The sequence below is a fragment of the Dendrobates tinctorius genome, unplaced genomic scaffold (genome assembly GCF_039654945.1).
Source record: "Dendrobates tinctorius isolate UK_male_01 unplaced genomic scaffold, ASM3965494v1 ptg000007l, whole genome shotgun sequence".
In the NCBI taxonomy this organism is placed as follows: Eukaryota; Metazoa; Chordata; class Amphibia; order Anura; family Dendrobatidae; genus Dendrobates; species Dendrobates tinctorius.
The window spans coordinates 27,673,849-27,695,875 of NW_027361675.1; the positions used below are offsets into that span (position 1 = coordinate 27,673,849).

General features: G+C 43.7%; 1 protein-coding gene across 6 annotated transcripts in view; it reads right to left on the reverse strand.

Moving 5' to 3' along the window:
• Window positions 1–246: 246 nt before the first annotated feature.
• The window catches only part of LOC141087068 (CYFIP-related Rac1 interactor A-like), a 92,590-nt gene continuing 70,809 nt past the window's right edge, over window positions 247–22,027 (reverse strand). For all 6 annotated transcript variants that reach the window (XM_073572946.1, XM_073572947.1, XM_073572949.1 and 3 more), the window contains 9 exons: window positions 20,822–20,943; window positions 18,022–18,127; window positions 17,344–17,480; window positions 16,552–16,629; window positions 14,828–14,944; window positions 8,900–8,979; window positions 7,119–7,245; window positions 2,311–2,381; window positions 247–1,357 (listed from right to left, as the gene is read on the reverse strand). In XM_073572946.1, coding sequence (XP_073429047.1) covers window positions 1,294–1,357; window positions 2,311–2,381; window positions 7,119–7,245; window positions 8,900–8,979; window positions 14,828–14,944; window positions 16,552–16,629; window positions 17,344–17,480; window positions 18,022–18,127; window positions 20,822–20,943 — 902 coding nt within the window. In that variant the 3' untranslated portion in view covers window positions 247–1,293. The remainder of the gene's footprint in view (window positions 1,358–2,310; window positions 2,382–7,118; window positions 7,246–8,899; window positions 8,980–14,827; window positions 14,945–16,551; window positions 16,630–17,343; window positions 17,481–18,021; window positions 18,128–20,821; window positions 20,944–22,027) is intronic.

Consider the following 22,027-nt stretch of genomic DNA (forward strand, 5'->3'; position numbering starts at 1 on the left):
TGCTGAAGAATTATGGACCAGGGATCCTTTTAATGAATGTTTAGTGTGAATGACTACTTTATTTTGTTGGAGTCCTATACATCTGCAGTTTAGTTGGTTCAGTATATTTTAGCATTGTTCATTCACAAAAGTATGTTGAAATCTATATTTTCATATCTTTGGACCATGCTGCCCCCTGCTGGTGTTTGGTTTTACGCACCCACTTTAGCTGCGATAGCGAGCAGAGGATTTCAGCAGACACCACCGACCAGAACAGGACATTTTATTGAATTAGATTCATAAGAGGAACCATCAGAGAGAAGCTTTCAGGTCTCGTGACACACAGAGCCCGGTAGCAGTCCTTGTAAGAGTGTCCATGTTCGTGTATTCTTTGTACTCTGACAAATGTTACATCTCGGCACGTGTAACACGAAATTACATGACTTCGATATATACAGTGTCCACACACGCACATATATATGTAGAACAGGCTGGGTGATGGCATAATCCACTATTCTACCCGATGATGGATTTTTTTGTGCATATTTGTGTTTTTGGTTGAAATTCTTGATCCAGGTTTATAGACGAGGCCTCATCACCAACCGACATATTGCAAATAACATGGAAAACTCTGGACATAGTGTGCTTGTAGGTATCTATACAACTCGTCATACAGCGCTATTTATTACAGTGTGTCCAGCACTTGCAAGTCTTCCATTTGTGTCTGCTCACTGGCCACCCACCATATTGTACCTTGCCTTTAGGAATATGATGATGGATCGGTAGATCTTTTTCTAGATTGTTATTATGACACTCAGAGTTGTATTAATACATAGGACTATAAAGGGCACAAAGAATAACCACAGAACTCTGTGCTGTACGGAGGACTATAGAGGACGGTATCTGCAGGGTAGTGACACGGCTGTGGACACCAATAAGAAACTTGGGATTCCGCCTTAAATTACAGTGACAGTTACTGACCCATAAAATATAGATTTAGCCCTTTTGCATACGCAGCAAGGGGCAATGCATGGGGATTGTGTACGTTGTAAAGCTATTGTACAGAAATATTTGCAGATGTCTTTACAGAACAGTAATTGACAATTAGACCTATAGGGACATGGGTGACTCTAGTACTCTGTAGTAAAGTCATGAACACAGACCACAGTGAAGCACTGGTAAAGGCCTTTACAAGGATCATTGATGTTCACAGCCTCACTACATTAGATGCAGGGTCAAGGCATTTGCGCGATTTGGAACAGAGCCCATCTTCTCTCTTACACAGTGTTGGTGCATGGGGACACATGCAATGGCTCATTGTAGGAGAGCTCTGATCTGTTTAGATGTGGTGTCATCATGGAGGTGACGGGTTGTATATCTAAAAAATAAACATAAGAGTTGTCATGAAACATGACCTTTTTATCATCTCTAGCCAAGCTAACTACTTGAAATCCCCCACCACACTCTAGATAGCTGTTGGGTTATTCAACTGAAAGCCCAACTCCTCATTGGAAAGAGGACACTCCTTGGTCCTTTATGAGGGAGCCGCTGCCAGACATTTTTGGCGGCAGCTTATCTCTTAGAGAACCAAAGGATCAGCTCTATGAAATTTGACAAACAAGATACTTCTGTCCCCCAAGATCATCTGGAAGCCTCCATACTCAATAGACTGTCCTCCGAATCCATCAATATTGTTGGGATTGTCCGACATTAGTCTAATTGAAAAGGTCCTGTCGCCAGATTAAAAGTGGCCCTTTTTTTGCTGTTATTTAACTCCTGCCACTCCCCTGAGTAGTCTGATTTTTTTTTTCCAATCCAACATACAGTTCCATAGATATGGATCTTTTCATGTAGTGATCATAGAATCATAGAATCGTAGAGTTGGAAGGGACCTCCTGGGCCATCTGGTCCAACCCCCTGCTCAAAGCAGGATTCGCTAAATCATCCCAGTCAGATGTCTGTCCAGCCTCTGTTTGAAGACTTCCATTGAAGGAGAACTCACCACTTCTCGTGGCAGCCTGTTCCACTCATTGATCACTCTAACTGTCAAAAAGTTTTTTCTAATATCTAATCTGTGTCTCCTCCCATTCAGTTTCATCCCATTGCATTGATATTTTTTGTGGCCTTTACAAAGGGCATTGCTTACAGAGTAATAATGCAGAGCAGCCTTAATACACCCCCCCAAGGAATACCATCAACATCTCTGGAACCAGATGGCGGATTGAAACAACAAAATACGGATTAATCAGGGTTGCAGAGGGAATAAAATTAGGCAAAAATTGGACAACATTGATCTGGTACTAGGCTTTCTTTAAGAGACACTGTACATACCTGAGAGCATTCAGTAGACCTTCTGTGCTTGTTGATGGCTGGTCTTTTAGCACCTTGATACAGCCTTTCATCTATAAACAAGATAAATGGATATGTAGATATGAGATTTATATTACCAGTTTAAATAAATTGTATGACAATATTCATATAGTCGCATACCATTTCACATCTTTTGAATGTTGGGCACCAATAGAGGGAAGAAAGGAAAGCTTTGCCAAAGCAAACTCAATGGACCCAAGAGATGATTTTGACAATGAACCTTTAAAATTATATTCTATAGCATGTTACAAAACAGCCTGCTAGATGGACAATGAGCTTTACTTTAGTAACAAAATGAAAGCTTTTACTTTAATTGACTTGTGTTTTTAGCAGTGAATATCATTATTGCATTTACGCCTATTTTTTCTAGTTTCTGAAGCTTTGCGCCCAGTTTTTATTTTAATTTGCGCCTTTTCTAAACTCTATTTTCTATGTGTTCACTTATTTTTTTTATTATGTTCACCATTGACAGCGAGTTTTGAGGTTTCCACATGTTTTTGGATGATTCATCAATTGTGACTTTTCAAAAAGTCACAAGGGACACGAATGTACATCTGTTACCCACCGCAGTGATTTTTTTTTTAGCAAAACGTGCAATTTTTTTGCTCTAGAATGTAATATAACAGTTCAAAGCCAAATAAAGAACTTTTTTTTTTTTTTTTTTTTAAGCAAAATTCATGTACTAGTAAGAAGTTAGTGTAAAAAAAATGTGGTCAATGACATAATGCAAAGGAAAAATTTAAAAGGAAAATTGACTTAAAATAACACCCAAATAGGAATCATGCCCCATGAGTTCGGCTGTAGTAAAAGCGTAAAATTGAACAATGCTAGAAGTGTTAAAATAGTCTTATGTTGATAAGATCTGATCTCGAAACCCATGACCCATAGAATAGAAACCAGCAGGAGGCGACTCCTTTCCGGTCATGTGAGGACGGTCAGTAAACACTACATGCAGCATCTTCAGATAGTTCTCATATAGCGGCTTAGTTATTTCTATAGTGTCACTGCTGGAATGATGAGTTATTGGTAAGAAATCCCAGCATCAATCACATATCCGACATCACTCACAGTAATTCCATTCATTAGATCCCTCACCCATACAGTTAGGTCCATATATATTTGGACAGAGACAACATTTTTCTAATTTTGGTTCTAGACATTACCACAATGAATTTTAAACAAAACAATTCAGATGCAGTTGAGGTTCAGACTTTCAGCTTTCATTTGAGGGTATCCACATTAAAATTGGATGAAGGGTTTAGGAGTTTCAGCTCCTTAACATGTGCCGCCCTGTTTTTAAAGGGACCAAAAGTAATTGGACAATTGACTCCAAGGCTATTTCATGGACAGGTGTGGGCAATCTCTTTGTTATGTCATTCTCAATTAAGCAGATAAAAGGCCTGGAGTTGATTTGAGGTGTGGTGCTTGCATTTGGAAGGTTTTGCTGTGAAGGAAACATGCGGTCAAAGGAGCTCTCCATGCAGGTGAAACAAGCCATCCTTAAGCTGCAAAAACAGAAAAAACCCATCCAAGAAATTGCTACAACATTAGGAGTGGCAAAATCTACAGTTTGGTACATCCTGAGAAAGAAAGCACTGGTGAACTCATCAATGCAAAAAGACCTGGGTGCCCACAGAAGACAACAGTGGTGGATGATCGCAGAATAATCTCCATGGTGAAGAGAAACCCCTTCACAACAGCCAACGAAGTAAACGACACTCTCCAGGAGGTAGGCGTATCAATATCCAAATCTACCATAAAGAGAAGACTACATGAAAGTAAATACAGAGGGTTCACTGCACGGTGCAAGCCACTCATAAGCATCAAGAAAAAAAAGGCTAGACTGGACTTTGCTAAAAAACATCTAAAAAAGCCAGCACAGTTCTGGAAGAACATTCTTTGGACAGATGAAACCAAGATCAACCTCTACCAGAATGATGGAAAGAGAAAAGTATGGCAAAGGCGTTGTACAGCTCATGATCCAAAGCATACCACATCTTCTGTAAAACATAGTGGAGGCAGTGTGATGGCTTGGGCATGCATGGCTGCCAGTGGCACTGGGTCACTAGTGTTTATTGATGATGTGACACAGGACAGAAGCAGCCGAATGAATTCTGAGGTATTCAGAGCCATACTGTGTGCTCAGATCCAGCCAAATGCAGCCAAACTGATTGGTCGTCGTTTCATACTACAGATGAACAATGACCCAAAACATAAAGCCAAAGCAACCCAGGAGTTTATTAAAGCAAAGAAGTGGAATATTCTTGAATGGCCAAGTCAGTCACCTGATCTCAACCCAATTGAGCATGCAATTTCACTTGTTAAAGACTAAACTTCAGACAGAAAGGCCCACAAACAAACAGCAACTAAAAACCACCGCAGTGAAGGCCTGGCAGAGCATCAAAAAGGAGGAAACAGCGTCTGGTGATGTCCATGATGAGTTCAAGACTTCAGGCAGTCATTGCCAACAAAGGGTTTTCAATCAAGTACTAGAAATGAACATTTTATTTACAATTATTTAATCTGTCCAATTACTTTTAGTCCCTTTAAAAACAGGGTGGCACATGTTAAGGAGCTGAAACTCCTAAACCCTTCATCCAATTTTAATGTGGATACCCTCAAATGAAAGCTGAAAGTCTGAACTTCAACTGCATCTGAATTGTTTTGTTTAAAATTCATTGTGGTAATGTCTAGACCCAAAATTAGAAAAATGTTGTCTCTGTCCAAATATATATGGACCTAACTGTATATCCTTTATCACTGATTTCTGTGAAGCTTGGTATAATTAGAACTAGTGTTTTATATTGTAAGTAACAAATTGCAACATATATCATTTAATTATTATTCTGGTGCTGTCAGCATCACCGTCACATTCATACTTATAATGAGTAGGGACACCATAGAGATGTATACAATTTCTTTTAACATATTTTTATCGTCATATGCACCATTAATGAAATATTAATAAAATATATATGTTTTTCATTATTTGAGCTGGAAATACTTATATCAATTTGTGACCAGCCTTCTAATATGTTCCCTGTATAAATTTATTTCTAATTTCTTCACAATATTACAACATGGGCGGACACATAGCCTGTGCAACCTGTGGAGGAGATGGGGGGCCCTTTCAAACAATATTTTTAGAAGTATAAGGGTACCGTTACACGTAGCGATGCACCAACGATTCCGACAACGATACGATCTGGCTAAGATCGTTTGTGCATCGATAGTAAGCAGTCATACAGGCCGACCTTCATAATGACGCATCAGCGATCAGCGATGTCACTAACGACCACGGCGATCGTTGGTACCGTGTCACACACTGTCTATAATAGCGATTCAGACTTTGAATAGGCGTCCTTCAGCGCTATCTATATGAGTTCGGAGTCACCAACGAGGTCGCTCGTCGTTGATAAGGGGCGTCAAACACAGCGATGCATGCTGGTCAGTGTGACGCCAGCGATCAAAAAATGATCCTGAACGTTCGCGCACGATCAGCGACATCGCAGCAGGGAGCCGGTCGTTTCCGCGTGTCACACTTAGTGAGATTGCTAGCGATGTCGCTGTTGCGTCACAAAATCGTTGTCGCTTCAGCGATATCGCTAGCGATCTCGCCGTGTGTAACGGGGGCTTTAGATCGTTGTACTTGGGCCCCACCAGTGTATTAGGCAACTTATGGCCCCAGGAAGTTAGGGTGTTTGTACCAGGGGGATAACGCCCTAATTGATGGGGGTCCGCCCGCAACGATTCACAGCGATTTTTAGAATGGGGCTCTGAAGAATCCCCATCTGGTATGGCGCAGAGGTCGAGCATGCGTACCTCTGGTCTATTCATTCTCAATCTTACTGCTGGATGTCACTGAGCACAGCACTTGGCTGTCTTCACTAGGCCTCCTTCACACGTCCGTATAAAACCGGTAACGCAAAAACAGTATTGGTGTCATCAGTGTGTCATCTGCTGCCCAATGTCATGCTCACCATAACTGCATGCACCTGGCACAGAGGCTGTACAGCGGCACATGGACCAGGTACTACGGGACAATGCATGGTCTATTGGTGCCGAATCAACACGGCTATTTCCCTTTGATAGTAATAGAGATGGAGAAAAGCTTTATACAAACAGCTTCTGATGGGTGCATGCCACTAGAATGGCTTTATACACCTCCATATTAAAAAAAAATTAGGGGGCATAAAGATGGGGGATGGGAGACATGGGAGACCTATTACAGCGGAGTAAAAAAATGGAGCCAATATGGCAGTGTGCATGAGGACGAACTGTGTATGGTAGGTGCTACCGATCTTTACATTTTTATGGAAGTGAAGATAATTTAAGATAATTAAGCCTACATCTCTTCTAAAGCCCACCATACACAAAAGATGTCTGTCTGACAAATGATGGTCCTGCCAGTTGTCAGCAGCTATTACGGCCGTCCCTCGCGTACATAGGATCACTCCTGTTTTCTCCCTCAGTTATCCTATGCCAGACATCTATGGAGGGGGAACAAAAGAATCAGCAGTCCAAAATCGTACATGTCGGATCCTTAACTCCCCTGACATAACCTGCCTGGGACCCCATTACATCGGGCATGTTTGGTTGACTATAAGGGGGGTTTACATCAGGGTTGCTAACCATCCAGAACTTTATGATTATGGTTTTACAATGAGTCTATATATTGGCTGTCTGTCATTTTTGGATTAGTTCTCCAGAGAAAAAAAATAAAATAAATTTAGTAATCCTGAGTGAACTGCAAAATGTCATGTACTTACATCAATTTTGGAGGTTTTTGCAAATGCTCCAACAGGATGCACATGGTCATACAGAATGATAACGCCGACCATCACTCTCATACAGAACAGAAGTGTCTCAGTGCTGGTAAATCTGCTGCGGTACCCTCTGAAGTGAAGGGAAAAAAAAAAAAGTATAATGAATAGCCTCTTACACAATAATCCCATTGTGTGGTCTGGCAGCTCAAACCATGCTGAAGGAAAAAAGATTATGTGTATGTATGGGGTCCCTAGCTTTTAAAGGGAGGTACCTAAAAGGGGGCCTCTGCTGTGATTTTCATAGGGAATGTGAAAGCTTTAATAGGCCAGGCCTTCTAATGACATTTCACATCTGCTTTATATTGCCTAATAAATAATAGGTATACAAGGAGGGGAGAACCTTCCTATAAAAATATTAATTCTTTCACAATTTTTAAGATTTTTGCTTGCTGTCAGTGGAAAAGTTGTTCTTTTCATTGAAAAGCTGTAAACCTTTTCAGAGCTAGAATTATATGTGAGCTGCAGTAAGTCCAACAGTTCCATTTTTTATAATATGTCATTATAGACTGTACTAGTCTAGGTTGTTTCACTAACAAAAGATTGCCTTGATGGGGTAAAAGTGGAACAAACTCACAGTATTAGGGCTCTCTCACACGACTGTATAACTTGGACGAGCTCTATCTGATGTTTTATAAGATAGCACTCGGACCGGTGTTATTCTATGGGCCAGTGCAGATCTGCGTGTTTTTTTCTCATGCCGATAAGATAACAATCGCAGCACGCTGCAAGTGAGTCTTCAAATCAAATGTTTTGCACCCACTCAAGTTTACAGGTGCGTGTAAAACATCGGACTGCACTCGGTTGTCATCCGAGAGAATCAGATCAAACTTTGATCTTAGTTTGAGCCGAGTGTCATTACCGTAATCGATCCGATTCTGTCGGGAGAGAGAGTCATTATTTGTGTCAGTGAGCCCAGACGTGTATGGACAGTGGTGCACTTGACAGCCTCAAAGGCATATATGAGATGGTTGAGTTCATATTGGGAGACCCGCATTACATCGGTACATTATTGGCTATACACGTGAACAGAAATGTCCTTAAAGTTGAAAGCAAAGACAGATTTTGAAAATGAAGCAGTATTAAAATACAAACCATATTTAAAAATGTGTGGTGTAGAGAAAAGATAAAGTGGCACTCACCAGTCTAAAAGTTCATTCTTTATTAAACATGCGGTTCACAGCAGATCGACCCGTAGAAGCGCAACAGCGCGAAATGGCTGTCATCACTCACATAATCCATCTCCCATTCTCCCTGTGGACATGCTGTGAACCGCGTGTTTAATAAAGAATGGACTTCTAGACTGGTGAGTGCCACTTTATCTTTTCTCTGCACCACTATTACCAATACTTTTTTCTATTGGTGTGCACCCGAAGTGTTGGGTTACATGTGCTCGTCATGGCTTATTAAGCAGCAACGCACCTTATACATGTGGCGGCTGTGATTTAAGTGCGGTGCAGTTCATTTCCCTGCTTGCTTAGAGAATATTTAAAAATCTTCTGAAATGTTAAATTATGATTAAAAAATTTAAATTGGAAACTCTATATTACTGCTACGGGGCTTTTAACTTAGAACACGTACATGAAGCTCTGATGTGTGAATGGGACCTTAGCTTTCTCTTATTCGGGCATCAATCAGGTGTTTGATTGCAGTGACAGGATGAGAATGTACATGCCATGTATGTGTGACTATCAGCTTTTATAACAAGATCATGTCTGAGTACTTACGGAGTTTCCAGCATGACTCTGCACACGCATGCCATTGTGCTCAGGCAGTCTGTTGTGTCCTCAATAGGCAAAGACTTGTTCTAAAGGGAATTACAATAAGTATATTAAGTATCATCAGCTTATGTGTCCAGTCATCACTTGGTCCCCAAAGCAGATGTATACCAGCTTGTATATACATCGCTCAGTCTCCGGAAACCTATATATCTACTACAACCTAAAACAGTGCATGCGGAAAGTATTCAGACCCCTTTACAATTTTCACTCTTTGTTTCATTGCATCCATTAGGTAGATTCAAAAAAGTTCATTTTTTTTCTCATTAATATACACTCTGCACCCCATCTTGACTGAAAAAGAAAACAAATGTAGAAATTTTTGGAAATGTATTAAAAAAAAACAAAACCCTGAAATATCACATGGTCATAAGTATTCAGACCCTTTGCTCAGATACTCATATTTAAGTCAAATGCTGTCCATTTCCTTGTGGTCCTCATTGAGGTGGTTCTACTCCTTCATTGGAGTCCAGCTGTGTTTCATTAAATGGATAGGACTTGATTTGTAAAAGCACACACCTGTCTATATAAGACCTCACAGCTCACGGTGCATGTCAGACCAAATGAGAATCATGAGGTCAAAGGATCTGGCCAAGGAGCTCAGAAACAGAATTGTGGCAAGGCACAGATCTGGCCAAGGTTACAAAAGAATCTCTGCAGTACTCAAGATTCCTAAAGGCCCCGTCACACTAAGCGACATACCAGCGATCCCGACACCGATATCAAGGTGTCAGGATCGCTAGTAAGTCGCTATGTGATCGCTGGTGAGCTGTCACACAGACAGCTTCACCAGCGATCAGCACAGCGAGGCCGAGCGCCCGGCATCGCTGGCTATCGCTGTAAAAAATAGAATCAAAATAAAAAATATAGTTATTCTCACCTTCCGACGTCCCGTTCAGCCATCCCGCCTCTCTCCACGCTCCGGTCCCAGTGATCCTTTGCACGAATGACTGCGAGATGTCACGGTCTCGAGGGATAACAAAGTCTCGCGGTCATTCGTGCAAAGGATCACTGGGACCGGAACGTGGAGAGAGGCCGGAAGACTGCGCGGGACATCGGAAGGTGAGAATAACTATATTTTTTATTTTTTTTATTATTTTTTACACCTGCTCGCTGGTCTCCCACCTGTCACACACAACGATGCGTGCTGGTCAGCGGGAGACCAGCGACCAAAGAAATGTCCAGAGATTTCTTGCAGCGATCAGCGATACCGGCAGGGGGGCCTCTCGCTGATCGCTGTCACACATAGCGATCTCGCTGGTGAGATCGCTGTTACGTCACAAAAGTTGTGACTCAGCAGCGATCTCGCTACCGAGATCGCTTAGTGAGACGGGGCCTTAAGAGCACAGTGGCCTCCATAATCCTTAAATGGAAAAGTTTGGGGCCACCAGAAGTCTTCCTAGACATGGCCATGCAGCCAAACTGAGCAATCGTGGGAGAAGAGCCTTGGTGACAGAGGTAAAGAAGAACCCCAAGATCCTTGTGGCTGAGCTCCACAGATGTAGTAAAGAGATGGGAGAAAGTTCCACAAAGTCAACTATCCCTGCAGCCCTCCACCAGTTAGGCCCAACGGAAACCTCTTTTCAGTGCAAGACATATGAAAGCCCGCACAAAGTTTGTTAAAAAAAACACATGAAGGACACCCAGACTATGAGAAATAAGATTCTCTGGTCTGATGAGACGAAGATAGAACTTTTTGGTGATAATTCGAAGTGGCATGTGTGGAGAAAACAAGGCACTGGTCATCACCTGCTCTATAAATTCCCAACAGTGAAACGTGGTGGCAGCATCATGCTATGGGGGTGTTTTTCAGCTACAGGGACAGGATGACTGGTTGCAATTGAAGGAAGCATGAATGTGGCCAAGTACAGAGATGTCCTGGATGAAAACCTCTTCCAGAGTGCTCTGTGTTAGGAGTGGCGGAAGGCACTAAATAAAAAATATAAATAAAGTGCGTTCGCCACTCCGGGTCCACCGTGCAGTAGGTGTTGAAACCGCTGCTAGCTGGTGGCAGAGCAATCTGGCGGTAGTGTGCACCGGGTTAGATATCACCCAGGTGCACCAAGCAATCTCTGTTGAACACACAGAGCTGCGAAAACAAAAGATAATATAATAACGCTGAGCCTGTTAGCGACACAGGGACTCAGCGACACAGAAGCAGTAACAGGTCACCGGAGTAGCCTTAGATGACGGCACTACATCCACCTAGACCTACCTTAACTGTTCGTGTGAAGAGCGTTGCAACTGTGAACGCAAACTAACGCTGCTACAGCAGCGCGGTGTGGAGAAAGCCGCAGGGTAGCACCGCAGTAACGCAAGCGCGATGTGGGACGCTAGCAGGTGTGCTGTGGAGCAATAGCGCGCTGGCGCTAATACTGGCTTTAACTCAATCCCTCACGCAATCGTAATATCAAAGGAATGGGGTTTCAAATGAGTCATTCACCAGAACATGCATCCATCCACATACACACAGCAGCAAGTATGACTATACTAGCGCATGGCGGAACAGCCATGCGCGCTTTTTATAGCAAACGGGACCTTCCGGAAGTCTCCAGAACTCTGAGCTGGGCCAATGGAATTAGGAGCAGGACCTGAGCACCTGACTCCCGAACTCCAATGGGAGATCGTCCCATGAGCATGCTCAGAAGACGGAAAGAAGGACTTAGCCTCCGGAGAGAGTTGCTGCAAAGCAATCTCCTCTGCAGTCTCTTCTGTAGTAGAAAATGAGCAGGAGACTGCAGAATGTGAGGGTCTAGATTCCTGCATAGTAAGGGCAGAAATCTGACTCCTAACACTCTGGACCTCAGACTTGGCCGATGGTTCACCTTCCAACAAGACAATGACCCTAAGAACACAGCTAAAATAACAACGGAGTAGCTTCTGAGTAACTCTGTGACCATTCTTGACTGGCCCAGCCAGAACCCTGACTTAAACTCAATTGAGTATCTCTGGAGAGACCTGAAAATGGCTGTCCACCAATGTTCACCATCCAACCTGATGGAACTGGAGAGGATCTGCAAGGAAGAACGGCAGAGGATCCCCAAATCCACGTGTGAAAAACTTGTTGCATCATTGCCAAGAAGACTCATGGCTGTACTAGCTCAAAAGGGTTCTTCTACTCAATACTGAGCAAAGGGTCTGAATACTTATGACCATGTGATATTTAAGTTTTTTTTTTAATAAATTTGCAAAAATTTCTACATTTCTGTTTTTTTTCCAGTCAAGATGGGGTGCAGAGTATACATTAATGAGAAAAAAAGTGAACTTTTTTGAATTTACCAAATGGCTGTAATGAAGCAAAGAGTGAAAAATTTTAAGGGGTCTGAATACTTTCCGTACCCACTGTATATCTGCTTACAGCACTTTTCTGTTTGCAAATGAGCCCTGTAGATCCCAATTTACTACAATGCAATGTTAATAGTCATCGCTTTTGTACTCATTACACCTGTCAGGAACACCGCACTGCACTTGCTCACTGAGCCAGTGCGTGTGTCCTGAGTAAAACAAACTGTGCCCAAAGATACCTGTGGAGTGGGGCAGCAGCGGTGAAAATGCGTGCTTCAGACAAACAGGACCTGAAGCACGTGACTGCTGAGGGCGTGGCCTAAGCTCCGGAGAGCTAGGAGCTGTAGGAAAACTCCTAGAATGGTAACTACAAGTCCAAACACACAGTAATCTCCAGCGATCTCAGGCAGGAAGGTAGTTATAAAAAATGTTCCTTTATGTCTTTTCGTTAAAAGAACATGTTACAGGTAGTGGATACCCCGGTGGATGGTAAAAATTCCAACGCGTTTCAACTCAAGTCTTAATCATGGATCCATGATTAAGACTCTTTTGAGTTGAAACGCGTTGGATTTTTTACCATCCACTGGGGTATCCACTACCTGTAACATGTTCTTTTAGCGAAAAGAAATAAAGGAATATTTTTTATAACTACCTTCCTGCCTGTGATCGCTGGAGATTACTGTGTGTTTGGACTTTTATCTGTGGCGCCCCTGAGGCTCAGTCGCCACAGAGGTCCTGCACCTTCTCCTAAGGTGTAGTGCCTCACCATCCAGGTAAGGTGGGAACTCCTTTCCACGCTCCAACACTCGCACCCCACACAACAGGGTAGTTCTGCACAACCACATTGCGGCTAAGTGCTTAGAGAGTGGCAGAGCACCTCTGGTGGTTCCCTGCATGGAACACTGGATGTGCTGGGAGGTGGGTGGAGTTTAGATATATAAAAGAGTGGGAAAGTGTAGGATTAGAGGTGCAGTCTGGCAGAAGGTCAGGCGGGTAAGAAGTCACTCAGACAGGAGTGCGGATCCCTGGAAGAAGGGATGGAGGAAGGAGTGCTGCAGCTGCCTCAGTGATCTGAGCCAGCTGGCACGGGAAAGGAACAGAAGGAGAAAGACGTAGAACTGCAACCTAAGCTTCCATAAGAGAGAGAAGGATCAGTACGGAACAAAGGAGTAGGAGAACAGAGAGGAGACGTGGGTTGGAAGAGGAACCCTGCCTATAGGTTCTCAGCGCAAGGCCGGGGCCCGGTCCCCGAGGTTGTATGGACACTTATGGTTCTGCAGCAGACACCGGTGGAGTAATTGGCTGTAAATGCACTACTCCCAACTAAGACTTGGGGCACAACAGTAATCGAATAGAGAGCCAGGACTCTGGAGAAAGGGGTCCCCGAGAGAGGCTATAGCTGTCTGCCATACGAGTAGAATTGTTAGGAACATCTGACAGGAGGAACTCCAGAGTACCACAGTACTGGAGATCTTCACACCCTAAGGCGCAATAGAGGAGTCGTTCAGGAAAGGTACATGTTGGCAGAGTGTTGGAGGAGCTTTCCATCTGGCCTGGAGGTTGGCTGAGTCTCTGATCCGGAGGACACGGCCCGGAGGCAGGCACCCTTGTTTACAGCAGACTGTGAGTAAAGCTTTGAAACTGCAAACCTCGGTGTTCTCCATTCATTCTTCCGCCAACCCACTCAGCACCGCTACATCTGGGTACCATCTTTTACACTGCCTGCGCCTTTCCATAACCATTACAACTACATTGCCCTGGGACATCAGCCCTGCCTGTGGAGGGCTATACAACCACTGCTGCATCCTACCATCTGTCCCAGAGGATCTGTCTGCAGCGTCGGCTTAACACCTCCATTGCCGAGCACCACAGGTGGCGTCACAAACTTTTCCATTCTATTAACTACATATACATTCCGCCATTGACTTGGGCGCCCAGGGCCACGGTCCAGGTCACTGCTGCTGTGACACATTCCCCTGACACCGGCCCGGTACCGAGTACCCCACAGCACTGGGAGGGCGACCCATATCCACAGGCCAGGGCGGCTCCGTGCGACGGTGTGGTTCCTGCTATCTGGAGGACGCTACGGGGTGAGCTGAAACATTTTTTGGAGAATGGTAACTACGGGACAAAGTTACCAAGGAGCATAGACAGGGACGTAAACCAGATCAGTTCGGGGTCCAAGCATGAGATAGCATGACAGTACCAAAGGATTAGACAGAATGGATAGTCAGGACGTAGCAATAGATCAGTAAACCAGAACGGGCAATAGATGGTACAATAGGGACAAACTGTAACGGAGTAACAATAGCCAAGCCAGGGGGTCAAAACTGGAGAAGACAATAGTACTAAAACGTGAGACAGAGAACAGAGTGAGCGGACAGACCAGGTCATACACGGGAAGCAAACAAGCAATGCAGTATACACGCACACCAGGGGGTCAGACACACAGACAGAACAGCAGTATAGCTAACAGGGAATCCTAGTCTAGAGTGAGTATAAATACCCCTCCCAGATCCAAAGGGAGGCCAGCAAAAGTTAACCCTGAGAGAGCAGGACATAAACCATGTCCTATATCATGACAACACCCACCTCAGAGACAAACTTAGTGGTTGCATTGCTCAGAGTTTTCAGCATTGGAGTGGCATCCGCATAAAATAGGGACATGCGATTGGCCATCTCATTGTTCACATCACAGTCAGAGTCCACCTGATAGACAAAGAAAACTCCTGAGAAATAATAACATACATATAGCAAATCTGTTAACAGGTTTTTGGCACCTAATAATGTAGAGACCAAGACCCTGATTCCAGTGATGTGTCACGTATTAGGCTCCTTGCTGTAGTTTTAATAAAATCACTGTTTATTTTTTGCTTTCTGCCTATGTGTACACAGAAACCTGCCAATCAGTGATGTGGGCGGGGTTATACAGAGCTCAGCATTCAGATAACTAGTAGATCTGCAACAGATAAAATAGTGATTTTAGCAAAACTACAACAAGCAGCCAGGTAAGTGATACATTGCTGGATTCATGGCCTCTGCCCCTACATCATGCTGCTCTCAGGGTAGCAAAAACCGGGTTACAGATTCCCTTTAACACCTTAATGTCCAATGACGGACACAGTCCGTCATCAGACATCTCCCCTGCTTTGATGAGGGCTCCGGCGCTGAGCCCGCATCAAAGCCGGGACATGTCAGCTGTTATGAACAGCTGACATGTGCCCGCAATAGGCGCGAGTGGAATCGACGTCGGCCCGCGCCTATTAACTAGTTAAATCCTGCTGTCAAAGCTGACAGCGGCCTATTAAATAGCATTTCCGGCCGCCAGGCCGGAAATGACGTCATCACCGACCCCCGTCACGTGATCGGGGGTTGGCGTCATGTTGCCTGGACAACCAGAGGTCTCTGAGAGCTCTATGGTTGTTCCAGGCATATGGCTTTCAGCGCCACCCGGTGGTCGGCGCTGAAAGCGCAGCAGTAAATCTGTTACATGTGGGCGATCTGCTCATCGCCCATATGTAGCAGAGCCGATCAGGTTGCACATGCTTCTAGCCTCACCCCCTTTCGCCTCAATCAAAATAAAACAGTAAAAAAAAAACCCACATACACATATTAGGTATCGCCGAGTTCAGAATCGCCCGATCTATCAATAAAAAAAAGCATTAACCCGATCGCTAAACGGCGTAGCGAGAAAAAAATTCAAAACGCCAGAATTACGTTTTTTTGGTCGCCATGACATTGCATTAAAATGCAATAACGGGCGATCAAAAGAATGTATCTGCACAAAAGTGGTATCATTAAAAACGTCAGCCCGGCACGGAAAAAATAAGCCCTCACCCGACCCCAGATCATGAAAAATGGAGACGCTATGGGTCTCGGAAAATTGCGCAAATTTTTTTTTTCTTTTTAGCAAACTTTGGAATTTTTTTCCACCACTTAGGTAAAAGAGGATATAGACATGTTTGGTGTCTATGAACTTGTAATGACCTGGAGAATCATAATGGCAGGTCAGATTTAGCATCTAGTGAACCTAGCAAAAAAAACAAGCAAAAAACAAGTGTGGGATTGCACTTTTTTGGCCATTTCACCGCACCTGGAATTTTTTTCCCGTTTTTGAGTACACAACATGGTAAAACCAATGGTGTCATTTAAAAGTACAACTCGTCCCGCAAAAAATAAGCCCTCACATGGCCATATAGATGGAAAAATAAAAAAGTTATGGCTCTGGAAATAAGGGGAGGGAAAAATGCAAAACCAAAAATACCCCTGGTCGTTAAGGGGTTAAGTTGAGCGGCCATACACAAGGTGGACATTACCTGGAAATTGTTCAGCCGGTTGCGACTCACAGTCCTTCTATAGTAACTAAAGTCATTTTGTATTGCAGGATTTGTCATCTAAGGGGAAAGAACAGTTACATTATATGAGAGGCTAGAAAATAATATGACAAAAATACTCTAAAAGAGTAATAATGGTTAATAGTGAGAAATGTGCTGCATGGGAAATAATTTTAGGTTACAGTGATTACATTAAAGTAAGAACCTAGAGAAGAAGGGCTCTCCTGAAAAGTCTTGGTGCATTTACAAAAGTCTAATACAGGCAGCATGTATCTAACAATGGCTGCACAATTTCAACAATACACGTATATGTTTAACTCTGAAATAGCTGCAGTTTTTCAGGGAAAAACATAGTTTAGTCCTCGCTGGGACGAGACTGAGCAGCACGGGAGACTGATCGGGCAGGCGTTTCCTCGGCAGCTTCTCCCTGCCAGTTGCCCTGGAGTGATAGGTCTCTCCCTATACATGCACGCTAGGACAGACCTATCATTCCAAGGCAGTGGGAAGCCACCAGGGACCCACCAGCCAACTAGTCTTCCATGCGGTTCAGTCCCGTCTCAGTGGGATTCAAACTATGTTTTTCTCTGAAATGCCGTTGCGTATATGGCTGAAATCACGCGGCTAGTGTCTGATACATGCTGCCCATGGATTGGGTAGCACGCATTAGCTGTCAGGTTCAGTTTAATTTCTTACAAAAGTGAAGGTACCTAATATTAGTATTATTGAATAAATACGAATAATAAAAAATCTTGATAGTGGTCAGTTCCTTCATACCTTGAGCTCATCGAAGCTGAGGGTGAAGTGCAGGATTTCGGCAAACTGTTTGGCCAGGGCCTGCTCCCTCTCCAGGTGCTGTGTCGGAGCATATGGGGGGGATGTAAGAGCTTCTAGAAGGCTGTGCAATGCGTTTTCTGTGAAGAACAACAAGCTAATGTCAAACATTTAAGGAAATGTTTGCGTTTTGGAACATTAGCAAGTTACCGCAATATAATGCTAAAATTAAACTTTCATTATACATTCAGATTGTTCACTTTCTTTTCTTTCCTTCTTTTTATTTCTTTCTTTAATTTAAAAGTTATTACTAACTCTTTTTTTGCTTCAGTGCATTTACATTGTAAACCAATTAAGTTCTTTGAAATAACCTGTTTAGCAGATCCTGTCTCCACCGGCTGCAGGAGCACAAGGTCCAGTCGGTAGAATCACATTGCCTTCTATAATGTAGGCTAGCCTAGTAGACACAGGAACCTAAAAGATACATTGATCCTCTGTTTCCTACTACATAAATATGTTCGGGATTGACCTGAGACTGAATCTACAATACAATGTTTTTAGAAAATGATTATTGTGCAAACTTCTACCCTATAATGTTAATGTTCTCGCTAAATAATTGGAGGTACACTTTTAGCCTTTTTTTTTTTTGTTTTACAGGAAGTAAATTACTAACCAACTTACCAAGTCGTAGAGAAAATTCATAGAAGCGTTTTAGTTTAGCTACAAGAGGACAGACAGCTCTCCATGCTTCCTCTTGTAGGTGCACATCTGATGGATTCTGGATGGCCTAGGACAGGAACATGATAATAGTGAGATGCCTATATGTTATCCATATAATTCCATTAACTGCTGCGCCAATCAATCAGAAGGAAATGGTCCTAACGTTCAGCATATACAGTATTACAATGGAGAGTAAGGAGAGTATAGTCATGATACTGAGACTAAAATACATTACTAGTGCCACCTTAAAGCTAATATACACAGTGGGTACCATGCAGGGCTGGACTTTGGTGTACGATGTGTGCGGTTGCGCAAGGTGATGTATAGAATTAGATTACTTTAGGTATTGAATTCTTCTTTGGTCATCAAGATTGGACAGCAATGCATGGACAGGTTGCGACTCTCCTGATCCAAGCATAACAGCTTCATAGAAAAAGAGTATATGAAGCTGTCACAATCAGGTTGAGAGAGCTATGGCCAGTCCGTGCATTAGCAATCCATTCTAAGATGGATTGCCATGAATGTCTGAATGAGCCTTTAGTAGTAGCGTATAACATCTTGGCAATGTATGGTGGTGGCTGCTCTGGTCAATGTATCAAGCTGATATTTAAAGTGAACCTGTCATCCAGATTTTGCTAAGTCAACTACAGGCATTGTCAGGTTGACAGTGTAAACTGATTAAAATGATACCCAGGATGAAGAAATCTGTCTTGTAGTTCTCGTGCAATTAGTGTGCTCTGCGGCGGGACTGTAGGCAGAGTCTTATCTTCCTGCTCTAGGCCAGAGAAACCAAGGAGAGACCTGCCCACAGGCCGTCCCAAAGCACAAACGTGTTCCTCATCATAGAGACAGACTGTTTGTTCTTCGGGGCAGCCCGTGGGCAGGTCTTTTCTTAGGTCTCTGGCTTAGGACAGGAAGACAAGACTCTGCCTACAGTCCCGCCCCAGAGCACGGGTATATCATTAACTGAAAACTTCTAGCACTGATTATACAAAAACCACAGGATGGATTTCTTCACCCCAGGTATCAGTTTAACAATGGCAACCTGCTAATGACTGTAGTTTACTTAAGGTACTGTCACACTTAGTGATGCACCAGCAATCCCGACCAGCGATATGACCCGGTCAGGATCGCTGGTGCATCGCTAAGTGGTCGCTAGTGAGCTGCCACACAGGCAGATCTCACCAGCGACATCGCTGGGGATGGGGGTCGCTACTTACCTGTCAGACGAGGTGATCCCGACGTCCTCCCGCCCGCGTCCACGCGTCGCTCGTCTCCAAAGCAGGAAGCCCAGCAGGAAGCTGACGACGAGAAACGGACCAGGACGTTCTCACGCGACCAGCGATGAGCAGCGGGGGAGCCGGGCGGAGGTATCAGACATAACGATATCGCTAGCAATATCGCTGTAACGTCACAAAAACCAGTGACGTTATAGCGATATTGCTAGCGATATCGCTTAGTGTGACAGGGCCTTTAGCAAAATCCAGCTGACAGGTTCGCTTTAAGGATTGGACTGTGTACCACTTATGGTGAGGCACTTTATGGTATGGGTATTTGAAGACTGTACGACACACACCATATAGTAGGGGTGACACCACAAGAAGGTAGGCAGTATCCAATGTAAGGCTACCTGGAAACAATGGATGGAAATGCAAATCAGGCTATGGACACAGAGCATTTTTGGCAACTGTTGGGTGCATATGCTCCGGAGGTACAGTCAGAAAATATCAAAATATCATTTCACTTTAGGCATTTAAAAAAAAAATAAATAAATAAGTATACTGTATGGTATGTGTTTTGTGGTGGCATGCTCTATAGTGAAGCGCAGTCAGCAGGTCTTTCCCACACAGCTACGCAAACAGCATGCAGATGCATATCACTCAAACGGAGTTCAAAAGAACACACTTTTGTCCTTTTTCTGGTGAACGGATGCTTATGAGAATGCTAAAATATAAAAAATGTTTAAATGCACAGATACATTGTGCATTTAACGTTAGACATGGTAGCACATCTTCCTTTCTTTCTTTTATACTAGCTGTAATAAATGAGACATGCTATACTGTTAGTAAAACGAATCTGTCACAAGGTTTTTGCTACCTAATCTGAGAGCAGCATAATGTAGGGGCAGAGACCCCGATTCCAGCGATGTGTCACTTACTGGACTGCCTAGTGTAGTTTTTATAAAATCATGTTTTATCAGCAGGTGATTATCACTGGAGGACTACATGGCCTGCTGCCAGGTAGTCTAACCCCACCCCACCACTCACGGCAGCTTTCTGCCTATGCACAGTGTGCAGAGAAAGCTGCCAATCAGTGGTGTGGGTGGGGTTATACAGAGATCAGCACTCAGAGTCCTGCTAGATCTGCAGCAGATAAGTTTTTAATCAAAATTGCAGAAACCAATAAAATGAGTGAAACATTGCTGCAATCAAAGACTCCCCCTACATTATCCTGCTCTCAGATCAGGAAGCAAAAACCTGGCGACAGATTCTCTTTAAGACAGTAAAATATGTGTCAGTTTGTTAAAAGCCAGATTTTAATGAGCCGTATACTGATCTCTTGAAAGCATTTCTGAAGGCACAAGAAAGAGGCTGACAACTCCTCCTGTCTTATGTGTAATTATGCACTGAATAAACTGTAATTAGCAACAAACACCATAATTAAATAATTGCTTAGTATAAAGCTATTCTGGATGAAATGTAATAACAGCCACCTTAACATCAGAAGACAGTGATCATTACAAGAGGACAAGAAGTCTCACCTTTCGTATTTCCTGCCCAGCGCCCCGGTATGACTGCAGCTCAGCCAAGATCCCCTGGGCCTCTTCCAGAACGGAATTGACTTGGTTCCACACTACAGTCTCTGCCTCCGTAGGCTGAGCATCTGCAGGCACCAAACATAGTTAGACAATGTATACTGTTACCAATACAGAACCTGCAGTAAAAGTAAATGTTTGTGGGTCTATGTCTCTCATAATGGTTTAGTGCAAAGATCAGAAAATAATTATCTTTTTGTGAAAGTGTAAGGATATGTCTCCACGGTCAGTATAGGCAGCACTTAGGACGCAGCTCCGTCCAAGCGCTGCCCCCTTTTTGTACGCACGGTGATTCTGCATGTGTTCATTGAACTGTGCGGAATCGCCGCATTCTAAACTTAGGACTGTGATATTTATCTTGGGGAGACTGAACGTCTCCGCAAGATAAATAGACATGCTGCGGTCTACATAAGATGTTCCGCATGTACGGTTACGCAGGGATGCCGGAGGCGTTCCTGCACGCATAGTGGAGATGGGATTTCATAAAATCCCCTACACTATGCTGTAACATCTGGACGCTGCAGATTGGAAGTTGTGGCTGTACGCAGCGTCCAATCCACAGCGTTTCCTGACCATGGAAACATACCCTTAGACAGAAAAATATCCGTAAGTGCCCTTGGGAATGTCTATGAGAAAAAAGCAGATTTCACCTTCTTATACTCTGTCTAAGGCTGGGTTCACATTAGCGTTCGGGGGTTTTGCCGAGGGCTGCGTACGTCTTCCGTTAAGCTCCGCCTACTTCCGCATAACTTCTGCATGCGTCCTGCATACCTATCTTTAACATTGGGTACGCAGGACATGCAGATGTATGCGGATGCGTCGTTTTGACGGGCCCGCCGTCCGCACAAAACGCAACCTGTGTTCCCGTGTGGTCGGCGGGCGCATCAAAACAACGCAACCACATACATCCGCATGTCCTGCGTACCCAATGTTAAAGATAAGTATGAAGGACACATGAAGAAGTATGCGAAAGTAGGCGGAGCTTAACAAAGGAAGTACGCAGCCCTCCGCAAAGCCCACGAACGCTAATGTGAACTTAGCCTAAACCATTGCTTTGTTTCCAAAAATATTTAACCACTCTGCATGTGCCTGCAGGTTCATACATACAGCGGTCATACAGTGGTGCAACAATTACATGACCTGGGTGTTATA